This window comes from Esox lucius, chromosome 6, assembly GCF_011004845.1.
Source record: "Esox lucius isolate fEsoLuc1 chromosome 6, fEsoLuc1.pri, whole genome shotgun sequence".
NCBI classification, from domain to species: Eukaryota; Metazoa; Chordata; class Actinopteri; order Esociformes; family Esocidae; genus Esox; species Esox lucius.
The window spans coordinates 27965449-27979863 of record NC_047574.1 but is presented as its reverse complement, the minus strand read 5'-3'; the positions used below and the strand labels follow the sequence as shown (position 1 = coordinate 27979863).

Below are 14415 nucleotides of genomic sequence, written 5' to 3'. Positions count from 1 at the left end.
TCCGCAAAGAGCAGAGACGAAATCGTGTGGTCCCCAAACCTGACACCCCCCGGCCCCTGGCTGCGCCTAGAAATTCTGTCCATAAAAATTATGAACAGAACCGGTGACAAAGGGCAGCCCTGCCGGAGTCCAACATGCACTGGGAACAAGTCTGACTTACTGCCGGCAATGCGGACCAAGCTCCTGCTTCGGTCGTACAGGGACCTGACAGCCCTTAGCAAAGGACCCAGGACCCCATATTCCCGAAGCACTCTCCACAGGATGCCGCGAGGGACACAGTCGAATGCCTTCTCCAAATCCACAAAACACATGTGGATTGGTTGGGCAAACTCCCATGAACCCTCCAACACCCCGTAGAGGGTATAGAGCTGGTCCAGTGTTCCACGGCCCGGACGAAAACCAGACTGTTCCTCCTGAATCCGAGGTTCTACTATCGGCCGTATTCTCCTCTCCAGAACCCTGGCATAGACTTTCCCGGGGAGGCTGAGAAGTGTGATCCCCCTGTAGTTGGAACACACCCTCCGGTCCCCCTTCTTAAAAAGAGGGACCACCACCCCGGTCTGCCATCCCAAAGGCACTGTCCCCGACCGCCACGCGATGTTGCACAGGCGTGTCAACCAAGACAGCCCCACAACATCCAGAGACTTGAGGTACTCAGGGCGGATCTCATCCACCCCCGGTGCCTTGCCACCGAGGAGTTTCTTGACCACCTCAGTGACTTCAGCCCGGGTGATGGACGAGTCCACCTCTGAGCCCTCATCCTCTGCTTCCTCAATGGAAGATGTGACGGCGGGATTGAGGAGATCCTCGAAGTACTCCTTCCACCGCCCGACGACATCCCCAGTTGAGGTCAACAGCTGGCCACCTCTACTGTAAACAGCGTTGGTAGGGCACTGTTTCCCTCTCCTGAGGCACCGGACGGTTTGCCAGAATCTCTTCGAGGCCAGCCGATAGTCCTTCTCCATGGCCTCACCGAACTCCTCCCAGGCCCGAGTTTTTGCCTCCACAACCACCCGGGCTGCAGTCCGCTTGGCCTGTCGGTACCCGTACCACAATGTCAATTGCCATTTATTTGCCTAAATGTTTTGAAGCAATTAAAAACATGATTTAAATATAAATAACAAAATAGGCTAACATCCTTAGATATCTTCGGATTCGGGAAAATCAAGGTTTATTGGATTAATTGGAACAACTGAATATCTGACAGACCTTTAGAATTTGACTAATCAAAAAGTTATGTTACTGATTACAAATGTGGACAGGTAACTTGTAACTGTAACATATTAAATTTAAAAGTAACCTACAAAGATACACAAGAATCAAAAAGTAGTAATGGTTGTTTTAAACTCCTTTTCAATGTTTGGATACATAGGCTGACTGAGTGACTTTGAGTGAGTGAGTCTTGAAATTAGATGATTACTGGTCTAAACATAAACACAGGACCACATGGGACAGCCAATGAAAGAGCAGCTTTTACCTGAAAATATTTTTACATCTATAGGTTATTCTGAAGTTTACACATTCATGTGCTTTGAGCTTCGCATTTAACTACAGATCCTTATTTTGGTAGTAAAGATATTGCAACTCAAAATCTTGAGATGTAAAACCACTGCAGATATATATCATGCATGCATATAGCATATAGACACAGCACAGCCCCCAATAATTTATTACATATGTTCAATAATGTTCTTTGGTCTTATTGTTTTCAAAATAATGCATCTAAGTCCTTATGAAAGTCACCTGATATCACCAATCTTACAATAAGACAAATCCAGGGATATGTAGCCTGACATTTCTGCCAAACATTGATGATAATCTGCAATGCATATACTAGGTTAGATAATTTCATCTATTAACCAATCTCCATTATTAACATTTTCAAGCAAAAACTCAGACCATGTTGAAAATAAATCTGTTCTTATTCGGCCTGATTTTTGGCTTCCCACGCCGTGTTGCAATAAAGAGCTTATTGAGCAGTGACCACAACTGGTCACAATCAAGCCATGCCCACAGCTAAAAAGACAACAGACTTCATATTTGCACTGAATGTCTGTAATGACACTGCTATTTTGGTAGGAAGACAAAATCCGGTCTGAAATGTAAACAGGCTGATGTTTCAGTAATAGCCCAAGATGACTGCTTTCTCCCTCTACACTTTGTCATGGGACAGCTGTGGACCTGTCAGCTGGCTTCAGAGATCAAAAGAAACAATTGGAAGGGTGACAGCAGCACAAAGGGGAACAAACATGTTTGATTTCCTAAATCTGTTTGTGAACATATTGGCCTCCTGTGTCCTCTCACCCCCTTTCCAGGGGTTATCCTTTGGTGCTCCCATGTTTGCCGAGCGGATTGATCTTCCGCTGCTCAACCACATAAATCTGTTCATAATTTGATGACAGTGTTAGAATCCCTTCCGCTTTCTCCCTGCCTAAGCATTACACTATCCCTGGCCAGAGGGAACTGGGTCACACTAAATGGCTCTTGGCAAAAGAGAAAGCTGAGCAATTTATTTCCAAGCTTGGCAAGAGATTCCATCATTAAGATGATTAAAAGAGGGAGGTGGAATAGGGAGCGAGAGCGAGCGAGGGAAACACTGCGATGGCCAACCCACTTCCTCACTAGCAGGTAGGTTGGCACATGGTTCCAACCCGTTGGTTTACCCTCCCAGAAGGACCAACAAGGACACACACATCCCCTCACACTGTACCACTGGCTAAATCGGGATGAAAAGGGTGGTTCAGAATCATGTTGCTGAGGTTAAAAATGGCTAGTTACTCATATAGCTAACAACCGTCACAGAAATCCCAGCCCACAAACTAGTGGAGGAAACGCGCTACAGCGTGAATCCACCGATGTGACACAGTGCTAACCAAAGGCCAAAGCACCTGAGAGTAGGGACATCAGTAAGACCTGTCAGGATTAACAGTAAGTTGGGCACACCAGAGTGACACAAGAAAACTAAATTACTGTCAGCGTCTTGACACCAACCAATCGCTCCCCTCTCCAGCTCTGCCTTTATTACACAAATTCAAAGCTGTCCTCCTTGTCTGCGAGCTGTGCAAACGCCCTGTTTTCAAAGCTGATTAAAGTAGCCGAAATATCCTTAAAGCCATTGCCAAATGTTGAGAAAGTAAACAATAGTTGTTTTTTCTTCTGACTAAGTTACTTCTTAGCACCATAGTCAGACAAAGAAGCCATTTAATCTTTTCTGTAGGCTGGAAAACAAACAGGACGGTTCCTTCTCTGTTCAGTAATGCAGCACTCTTCAAACACTATAATGCACAAGTCCTTGTCTGTTCAGCATGTTGACGCAGACACAGATTAATTTCTATTACATATGGAAGTCTTCGGGTCCACCTATACAGTTACAGGCACCCCCCATTCTAGAAGACAGATTTTTAAGGTCTGCTCCTAAAAGGCGGTGAAGAAGCTCAGCGGTGAAACAGGATGAGCTATTCGGACCCATCTAAACAATTAAGCACCACTGGTAACCTCCAAGACCCATTGCGGGAATGCTAGCTCACTATTATCTGATGTCTTTAGAGTGTGCCTGCCTACCAGAGAAAATAGTCCTCAGTAACAACTGGAGAAAATCAAGCTTCGGACACAGCATGACAATTAGGCAAATTGTGACCCCTTGAAGCTAACAATGTCATAATTGCGCCGCTGAAGCCTCATGATGCCGTGTGGGGGGTTAGATAAATGTCATTGGGAGGCGTCCCTTCCAAGTGGTTTCAGTCCCAAGAGGGCACACTCCTTACCAGGTGGTAGGCTGGCAGCGTCATCCTGCCTCCGATTCACCGGTGCTGGGTTGTGTCCCAGGACTATTTTTAGGCCCTGGGTTCTTTTTTTTTTAACCATGTGATTCAGCAGCAGAAGCAGGCTGCCTGTCTCCTGTCCACCGCTCAGTGATGAGCAGCTCTCTTCATGCTGTGGCCTGATTTAATCTCTCCCCCTGTCCCGATCCGCACCTCCCTGTCCGTCTGTCTCCCTGCAAACAGGAAGGTAAAGGAAGCTTGGCGTTGAGTGCCCCATCGAAGTGCCTTTCCTCCAGCTTTCCCTTCTCCCTGTTTCCGCTCGTCATGCAAGCCCCACTCTTCTACGTGGTCTTTTCTCCAGACACCTGGGGGACATCTTGCCCTCCTCCTGGATCACACCGGGGTGAAGACTGGTACGTAAAGATGGTGTAAATGGCCGTCTGTCTGTCTGTATGTGTGCTGTGCTCCCTGGCCTACAGCAGGAGGCTATCGATGTGCACAGGTCTTCCCAGGCGTCAGCTCCCCCCTGCCTCCCTGTGTCGGGAAGCAATGCGAGCCCCTCTGAGCTTGTGTGCACGAGTCAGTGATGACTGATTGGAGGCTCAGGCCCACATACTGACTCTCAGAGGGACGCAGTCTTCTGACAGATTAGGGTACAAGCAGAGGGACCCGGACAAACAAATCACTGTCTGGTGATCCTTCATCCATCACTGCTGCTGCAGGCCCAAACCACAGGGTATTGAAAAGACAAACACAAACTTAGAGGATGTTTTCCTGTGCAGGGGACGTAATTCACTTGATAAACACTCGGCCAGCATTTTGTCGGTTGCTCATCTCGTGAAGATGACAGCCAAAAACAACCAACCACCAAAGTTGGAACTGAGAGAGATTGTAAAGCGAGTGGTGAAACCAAGTGACTAGTCAGTCTTTACCAAGCGGTTGTTTTTCTCTTTTTCACCTGTTTCTGAAGGGTAACTGGATAAATGTGCAGTTGGTCCAAGGTGGATAGTGACAACAGGGTGGTTTAAAACAAGCTGTTTTACAGCTCCTCCACAGTGTTCTTAGATTACTATAAAATATGACATACAACACAATATTGCATGGCATCTTTTAAATGGTCTGTTCGAGAAGCAAGTTTGGGGTGTTCATTGATATATTTTAAGTGTTGTCAAAAATACAGGATAAGTCAACAACATTATTATTCTAGGTAGGAGTTGACAGAATAGGTTTTCACTAGACAGCTATTTCTAGTTCCTTTCTAATTTGTTGTGTTAATTGTACTGCTTATTTGACCAGGGCTCACTTGTAAAAGACATGTACATCTTAATCTGACCCCTTTGTTTAGATAAAGGAACTTTGTTTTATACTGAAGTCCCCCAAAACCAGGCAGGCAGAAGGCACGTTGGGATGTAAAACAGACTTGTCATATGGTATGTACAGAACATGGAGTTACACCCAAGATACATTTACATATCGGGGAAGAGAGGTAGCGAGGAGAATCTCCCTGTCTGGAACAAAGAAAGAGGAAAATATTCACATTGAGATTCACTAGTCGCCTCGTCTACTCAGGGGATTATGCGGACAACGAGAATCAGAGATGACATTAAAAAAGCCTGCCGCCTAACTAATTCCCCCTATATGGATTCATGCTTTGTCAATGTTATCTGCAATACTAAGCAGTAGAGACGGTTCCATCGCTTAGACAAGATGGGGCATAGGATAATGATGTTCACCGCTTTAATTGTTAAAGTGAACATGCAAATACAAATACCACCGACTTATATCCCAAGTTCAGAGAGCTGCTCTTGCATTTGCGGTGCCTGTTTGTCACATGACTTTATCGAATGTTCTAGAGTGTCCACGTTGACCTAAACGCTCAAGAGACGATGCAGAACTAATTGCCCCTGATTTTGTTGTTCCAGTCCTGCAGGTTTAGCCGAGCCGGCTGCATATAGAAGCGCTGAGGTGACTGACAGCACAGCCAGGCCTGCATCTAAAAATACAACGTGGCACTGCTTACCAGCAGAGCCTGCCTTCCCAGCTCCTGCATACATTGTCTTACACTCCAGGCCTTATTTCTCAGGTTGCACAGTCTCAATGTGTTCCCTATTTAGAGGATGGAGGGAGCAGACCTTTAATTGTGAATGATCCACTTGTTCCTGGTGACGTCAGTGGCCCCAACTGCTGACGACACACTAATGTGATGTACGTATTCAGGGTGATTTACCATGGTTTACCAGGTGATAGAAAATGCACAACGAGCGCAATAGCCTGATGCGGGTTCCAGAGTCACGGCTTGCATTCAAGTGTCCCTTCTCACGCCGACTGACTGACGTAGCTGACAGTTTGTCAGCTTGGAAGCAAACGTGCGACGGGCTGAGATACAAAAGCTAGAAGAAAGTGACAGTTGTACAGCAACACTCTGCAGAGGGGTGGCCATGTTTATCCGATGACTAAGTCCCAGTGTTTGGGAACAATGACTGCACTCGTCACGCTGACGTGCTGGGGTTAATTACAGTGGGAGCCTCCACTCTCTACGCCGCCCCCCTCTTCAAATTGGCATTTGCCAGTGAGGTTTGAAGCTGGCCGGTAATGAGTGGGCAGCACACCTGGGTTCAAACAGAACTCGATAAGGAACCTAAATGGTTTCGCTGGGCCTGGCTGAGCTTGCCTGGTGGAAGGACACCAACTGAACAGCGGCACCGTTGAAGTGCCAGACGGGCTGCTGTGCAAGTACAGTGACATGATCCGTTTAAAACATTTCAAATACAGTTTGAACCCATGCCTTCTAATGAGCGTCTGGTGGGTGCTCCGACTGCTCCCATTTCTTGTGTACCTTCTCCCTCGAAGGGTATACTTACCAGACTCACCACACGACCAGCCCTGGCTTTGGGAGTAAATAAACAGGCAGTGAGTTGAGACAGGCTGAGTGGTTGTAAGAGCTCCCAGTTCCCCCTCCTAATTCACAGCACTGACTCAGACCTGGTGCTGCAACTGTTATTAAGGAGACGGCAGCAGCTGACATCAGTCCTTCGAAACAACAATCAAGTACATTTTAGGGACATTTTCGTGAAAGCCACTTTGCAAATGGGTCGCCGTAACATTTTGACAGGGAAGGGAAAGAGATGTGTCGTCTGCAGATTTGGCTGCGATTCAACTGTTACTTGGTGACTTTGTGTTGACAGATGCAGCAAAGCTGTCCATTGGGTAAGCTAACACACAAAAACAAAAACACAACAGCCTATTGACCGAAAATCAACCAGGTGACTAACTGGGGCTAACCCCAGTACAGTGAATCACGTCGCTTTAACACAACCACCTTCTGCTAAATGTGCCAGGAGATCTCCCATTATTTCAAACTTCTCTGTCAGAGTCCAGCTCATTTCCCCAAGCCCGGCCCCATCATACCCAGTTTGGGGAAAACAATGAGGTACTCAGCGCTGCACTGCGGACAGGCCACGCGGGCTGTGCTGTTGCCCCGCTGCTTCTCATCCACCCAGCGCTGCAGGCAAGACTGGTGCACCCACTTGGTGGAGCCGCGGCAACGACATGGACGCACCCACTCCGCCGTGCGGTCATCCTCGTCGGTAGCAAAGCACACCCAGCAACTCCTGAAAAGGACACAAAAACACAGGGCTTCGTTACACAGGCAGACCGGGTTTTTAATCGTAAAAATATTGTCAGTTTGACCGTGAACTGGTGGTTTGAGATCATCCACATTGTGACCTTTCCCCCCCCATCAACTGAGTGCTAACACCCAAACACACTGGTGGAATAAACAGCATGTTCAAATCAGCAACAGACCGTCAGATGGTGTTCTTTGAACAAAGGAGAAAGCAATTGCAATCTAGGTAACATGCATTAATATAGAGGCAGTGTATGGGAATTGTAATAATATAGAGGACATATTGCAACAATATAGTCCTTTTTTTAATGTTTCTTTTTCTTTTTACAAACACTCTAATATATGGTAATGTAGTTTATAATTTACTTTATTTTCCACTGAAAATCTAAATGAAGAGTTTAAATTACCTTTATAGTGGTGCAAGGATTGCTGGGGAATATGCAAATACTTTCCAAGAATTACGTTTGTATTACCATGTCCAAACTTATTATATTATGTTCCCTGGTGTGATTCATGTCAAGGTCACGTGGGGAAAGCAATTTCTATGTCGCTTGTTATAACAAAAGTCTGAAAAGTCCAATCTCATCCAAAAAGACAAAAAAGTCTGTCTTAAACTGTCTTCTGAAGCACTGATTTATTTCCACAGAGGTACTTCTCAGCTGGATGATCATGTGACTGTTGTTCCTCTTTAAGCACAAAGGTTGTGTGGAAAAAGCATAAACAGCCAGAACTAGCTGAACTCCTTCTGTCAAGCTTTGCCATCAGGTGTTGATGGCAAAGCTTTTTTTTAATGAATTACATCTGCTACACTGCCCATGTTCCATGACGCGCCCCATGGCAGTGTCCTGCCTCAAAAATTGCAGAGGTTTAATTGTCGATGTCTGAGTCGCGTTCGTCTTAACCTGCGACTGAATCATTTGAAACATCAAGTTGAGGACGCTGAGGGCAGAGCAACTCGATAAATGGAAGTAAGGTGTTAGATTCCAAACTCACAGCTATCCTAGCATTCCTGACAATAGCTTCTTTTATACTGTTTTACTACTAACCCTAAAATGTGATATTTGAGCTATGCTTGCCAAGAAAAGGCCTATATTCCACTGGATGATAACCTGCTGTGTTTCTGACCACCAGATTAATCGGCTCAGGTGTTACAGATGAACCTATTTATGCATAATGTGTGATTTCTGTGGGGCTGATCCCTGCTGAATCCACAGCCTAAGCGCAGGGCTCACCACCCGTCCACATGGTGCAGAGTGTATCGCTGGTCTGACGACGTAATGAACACCTGTTCCGGTTCGGGAAATGTCAGCTACTGTGACACAGTTCCTCAAATGTAGGCCACGTTGATAAGACACCCTAGTCTCTGTTTGGAGGAAACACAACCGAAGACCCACGCCCCTGGCCAATGAGTGACAGGAGGGGAGAGTGAATGAGCTCTGCCAAAAACAGAGAAACAGGTACCCCAGACAGGACTGACTACGTGACTGTGAAATGGAGGATTCAAAAGAAATAAGGTGAAAGCCAACAAAATCCTAATCTTATTGAGTAATATTATCATTCTGTGAAGGTTATACAATTCTCTACGTGTGTGGATCTAGCACACATACATAGAGAAGTTGAATAACTGATCTGGATCAAACTGAAATCCCCATACATTGGAGGGAAATATTAAAGCTTGGAAGTGCACGGTCCAACGTCCTGGGCCAAGAGAAGAGCGTAGCTTGTAATATAATCTCAGTTGTGGCCTCGGGGGGACAGCACTCAATGAAAGTGGCCAGTCAGCAGAACAAAGTCACCTCAAATACAAGAGGCCAAGGCTTAGCGAAGGCTTTTCTACTTTGGGTAGATTTTGGTAGAAAGTAATAGGGAGGACATTTTATTGCAGCTAGGCCTGGAGCATGGGTTGGCAAGCCTCTCCCTGGAGAGTAGAAAATAATTGACTGGATGAGTTTGTAGTTGAGGTCACACTGACGTTAGGCAGGGATGCAATCACTGGACGCAAAAGAACGCTGAAAAAATGTAGACATGGCATGTAAATAAATCAGGCACATGCACAGGTATGGATCAACCAATGCAGAGGACATGCCCCTTTGCTATCTAGTGTCCTTTCCAGTTGACATGTGCCGGTCCACCTTAACACACCATCCGTCCGTGAGAGCGGACAACTCCGGCCACCCAGATTCAGCACATGCCCCTCGCCAAAAATGTGCATGTACTAAAATACATCTTTATTTAAAGTAATGATTAAGAAATCCATGTACCTATTGAGCACTTCGTGTTCCATTGAAATGATGCCAACTAAAGCAAATCCTGTTGATCGAAAGCAGTTAGTGCAAAAAGACCAACGAAAACATCCTTATAAATATATTGTTATTGTTAATATGACATGACAATATGACTTTGGCTAATTACTAATTTGGTAATCCAATTCTGATGATTAATCGAGTTGTTTGGATAAAAAAAAAAAAGACAATGTTTGAAAAGTTGATCAAAGTAAAACTGCACAATGTTTATAAATTACTCCAAATCCTATATCACAAGTGATGGGATTATTAATGGTATTGCAGACCTTTAACCTACGCAGTAAATAAATTACACTTAGTGCTTGATGACTGAATTACAATTTGTTTATTTTCTTAAGCACAGGCCTCACAGCCCACTCAGTTACTGTGCTAGCTTAGTAGTTTCTCTCTCCAGAAGGCGCACGCATCACCATCTTGAAGCAATGTTTGTAAACAGAAAAGGGTCTATATATTTTAACTGACTCGACAATCATAGTTATTTTTTCAAAGTTACTCATACCTCTTAGTAGTTCATTTAGCCTGCAGCCTAAAAGTAAATGGGCTAAAGTAGGGTTAATATACTCTCTGCTTATCTGCTTATATTGCAGGCACCAAAAAGAAAAACATGTTTACAACAGACAAAACTCATTGTGTAAGGATAATTGCAATGTATTGATCACTGAATGTAATCTATGTACAAATATTAGAATAACCATAAGAACAAGCCACATCTGCACTAGCTTTAACTCAAGAACAAACTGTTCACAAAGGTGGGAGGAATTCATCAGGAACAGGGTTGTCTGGGCTTGCTCTCAGAACCAATAATTGTTGAAAGAACAAATACGGGATGTATATTTGTGTGGTTTCACAGACCTACACAGCGTTTTGGGCATTTCTTAAGTTCGCCGTAAAAGAAGGGTGTCACGTTCCAAGACACTTGCTGAAGGGCAGAGCTACTTCGTTGATTTGAACTGCTTACAGGCCCAGCGCTTTAACTGCTAGACTACGATGCATTTTAGGACTGTAAAATATTCCACTACGCAAAATCAGGAAGATGCTGGTTAGATTTAAAGGGTATTGGGGATTGTTTTATTTTAAATGGAGTAATTCCCTGTTTTAGTATTAGCGTATTAACTCTCAGTAGAGTGTCATCCTGATGAGATCTCTTCGGTATTTCGGTTTAGGGGATGTGTAGTGCTGTGTTATCCCTGGCCCCAAATTGTTTGACACTGGCCATCGCCCTTCACCTACTCTAGCCAAAACATAAATGGTGAGGTTAGGATTGAAGGGTTTTAGCAGTACTGCACTAGAAAAGGAAGCAACAGAGCAATACACAGGCTAATATAGACATGAAAGATGATGCTGAGTCATATTTCTCAGAGCTATACTTCTACCTACGAAGTAGCAAGCTAGATACCTAGTAAGTCACCCATACGTACTGGAAAGGGACTTTTGTTGAACCTGCCCCACTAACGGAAAACAAAGATGACATTTGAGCAATACAACAAGCAAGACGTCATCAGTAGTTTTCAGATAACCTCAGTTCATGTGTATGAGGAGAGGACTGGATATGAACAAGTCTTCTATATCCTACCAGATCCTGGTTTAGCTCCATGCTTGATACAAACACTTTTGAAACCCATTCCATGATATGCCAGATGTCTTCTGCCTTGGTATTTAGAGCAATATTTGAACCCCATGTTTTAGTCCAGGGGCTAACATCATGCCAGCCGTTCCATGTAATTCAACTACTCCAGAGCTGGAGCACCTGATTCAACACATATCACAAAACATAAGGTGAATCAAGGTGAGCTAGTTCAAGGCTGTTGGTTCCAGGGAAGTCTGAAAACCATTGCCGTAGTCCACATGTGCAGAAGGGTTGGAGCGGGAGGGGTGAACGGCGTTGTCAGGACCCGCCCTTTCTCTCACTGACATCCAGACAGATGTTGTGAACTGGAGCTGAGCCATCATTAAACAGTCCCCCCTCCTCCTAGCACAGCCATAATATAGGCCGTGACAGGGCATTAATCAACCAGTGAGCCTTCTAGAACACTCCATCCCTCTCCTATCACAAGACCCTCTCTGTGGCACCCCCTTCAGCAGGAGGGGGACTAAACCTCCCATTCCTGGGATTGAAGCCATTAGGTTACAGCCTACACACGGCCTGCAAACATGTTACACTGACTGGGCAGAACTCCAGTTAATCATGCTCCCTGCATAGGCGATGCACTTCACAGCACGAATGATTGGGTTGGGCTGCAGCAAGGAGCGTCAACAAGGAATTAGAACGACATCAGTCCCAGTGAGCCATCTGGGATGTGACTACATATCCAAGTATCTTGCCCTTGTCTCCATAAGTCAAGAACATTGTACATGAATTTGGGGTTTTATCATGCGCACAGGGGAGATGCGTGTTATTGCAGTTTGTATTGATGTGTGGTCTAGTTTGGCCTAGATTGAGGACCAATCCAAACCCAAGCTAGTAGCCCACTGATGCCAGGCTTTGTATTGACATGGAACTCACGGTATTAGCACCAAACAATATGTATTTCGACCCTTTTGATTCTTTATGTACAGCGATAGAATAATGTGATTTTAATGCAATCTGAAGTTTTTAACCTACGTCTCACCCTGTGTCTGCTGCAGAAAGAACAGCAAGGGACAGTGTCCTGAAAACAAATAGGCTTCCCAATAAAAAACTAAGGGGAACACTTTAAGGAGAAAAATAAGGAGAATATTATAAACAATTAGCCCCATAATAAAATTGTCATATATTAAAAACAATTCGATACCTTCAAACAGTACCGACCTCCCAACAAGAAACACTGATCTACATCACTGTCCAGAAGCAAATCATAGCATGGTCCAGGTCCTCAACAGTCAAAGCTACTATATGTTAAGTCCAATAATAAAGCTAATTAAACAATGAGACTTTTGACCATGTCTCTAACTGCACCACATTAATGATTTGCCCATTTTAATTGTTTTGAACAACCATGTCCTTGCGGCTAGGTGAATTCACATTCAGAGCAGTATTTAGACCAATTTCCAATCTGCCCGTAAGACATTTGCATGTTAATTTCCATAATAACACTGAACCTTGAACAGATGGCATTTAAAATGGGGGTATGAAATAAGGATGTATCGCTACACCCTATGAAAGAGATGAGTCCCATAAGAGAGAGGAAAAGGACATCTCCCTGGTAATGCACTGGTGAGTTTTGCATATTAATATCAGACCAGTCTATGATAACGTGGCAAACCTACACCTTCTACACCTACATACAATCTAACACTGATGTAACCAATATCATTAGACCATTAAGAACTTAATGTCATTAGCCTTTGCTCTTCAGGGTTCTATTTTATGATGAAACTAGAAATAACAAATTGTCGAGCCTATCCCACACTGCTAACCAGTTAACGCTACACTCCAGAATGATCCGTAGTCGTCCAAAACACCAGCAAAGTCTGACAACATACTAGACGCTTTCAAAGAATAGGAAAAAATCTCTTCTCTCAGAGTTCCGAGTTAGATGAGGTACAGCTAACGTGACAGAAAAGGAGCGGAGTAGGCTACTTCCTGTCCTTATGCAAACAACAGGTACTCTCCAAATGGGCTCCGAGGCAACTCAGCTTTCTCTTGAAAGCAGGAAATGGCCCTGCTCACACCCAGCATGGCAGTCTATTCAATGACCAAAGGACATGCCTGGACGTGATCTGCAATGCCTTTCACTTGCGGTGTAGTACTAAAGAGCACCCAGGATATGACGCATCCAGTTAACCTGATACACTCACTGCTCTCCAGCTCCATGTGGTCCATGGCCATTATCCCAATTCCATACACCGCAATAATAAAAAAAAAACTTTAATTAGAAGAGATATGCCTACTTTAAGGTATGAATCAATAGCTAGTCAGTTTGTTTTGTGTCCTTAAAATGCTTCCTCAGCCCGGTGCGCCCACGTCAGGCTGCGGTTTCATCCTCCCCGGCCGGCTGTGTTTGGGGGGGGTGGGGGGGGGCAGCGTGGGTCCGACATGGCTGAACCCAATCCCATAATACCGGCATGTATAATTAAACCTGCCTGCTCCCAGGCCTTGAATAATGGATGGAAAATCTCTGTCATCATCCTGAAGCCCAGGGTGTGTTCTGTTACCAGGACCGCAGGGGGGAGGGTTAGGGCCACCGTCGGGGCCCCCAGTTCGTCAGTTCCCTTGGGGTAGCTAGGTAAAACCTGGTTGGTTTTCCGTACTCCAGGGGGTGAATTAAACATGAGGCTCACTGGAACCTGCAGTGTCGGGGTCAGGATGCCTGCAGAAACATAAACCCTCCTACCTAAATTCTACTATCCTTATGTTAACCTCACCCGTCGCCCCGCAACAACCTTCATCGGCTCCTTTCCGTAATGTGAACCGACATCTTGCTGGGATGTCCACAGCCTGCTACGCTATACATCCTCTTGCATTACCTGTGACTTAGGTTACAGTACTGCTAGCTACAGTGGATATAATGGATTGAATGCACATCTGGCCTTGAGCCAAGAAAGCCACAGTGGTTACAACTCCAAAAATCAGAGGCGGCGAAAAGGAGCCCATCCCAGGGGAGGGTACTTCCTTGTCCACATCCACAGGAGATACAATGACAGAGCAGCCATTTATACCCGAAACATATATAAATATGCACAGTGGTCAAAAGCTGGGAGGACATTAGCCCAGGTGGGGTGAACACAGGCCCAGAGGAAAGAGATG

At 45.0% G+C, this 14415-nt stretch overlaps 1 protein-coding gene across 1 annotated transcript in view; it reads right to left on the bottom strand.

The window, feature by feature from the left end:
- march5 (membrane-associated ring finger (C3HC4) 5) overlaps nt 1–14415 on the bottom strand; it is a 38898-nt gene that overhangs the window by 5777 nt on the left and 18706 nt on the right. Inside the window, exon 2 of the mRNA XM_010863867.5 lies at nt 7170–7372. Coding sequence (XP_010862169.1) covers nt 7170–7372 — 203 coding nt within the window. The remainder of the gene's footprint in view (nt 1–7169; nt 7373–14415) is intronic.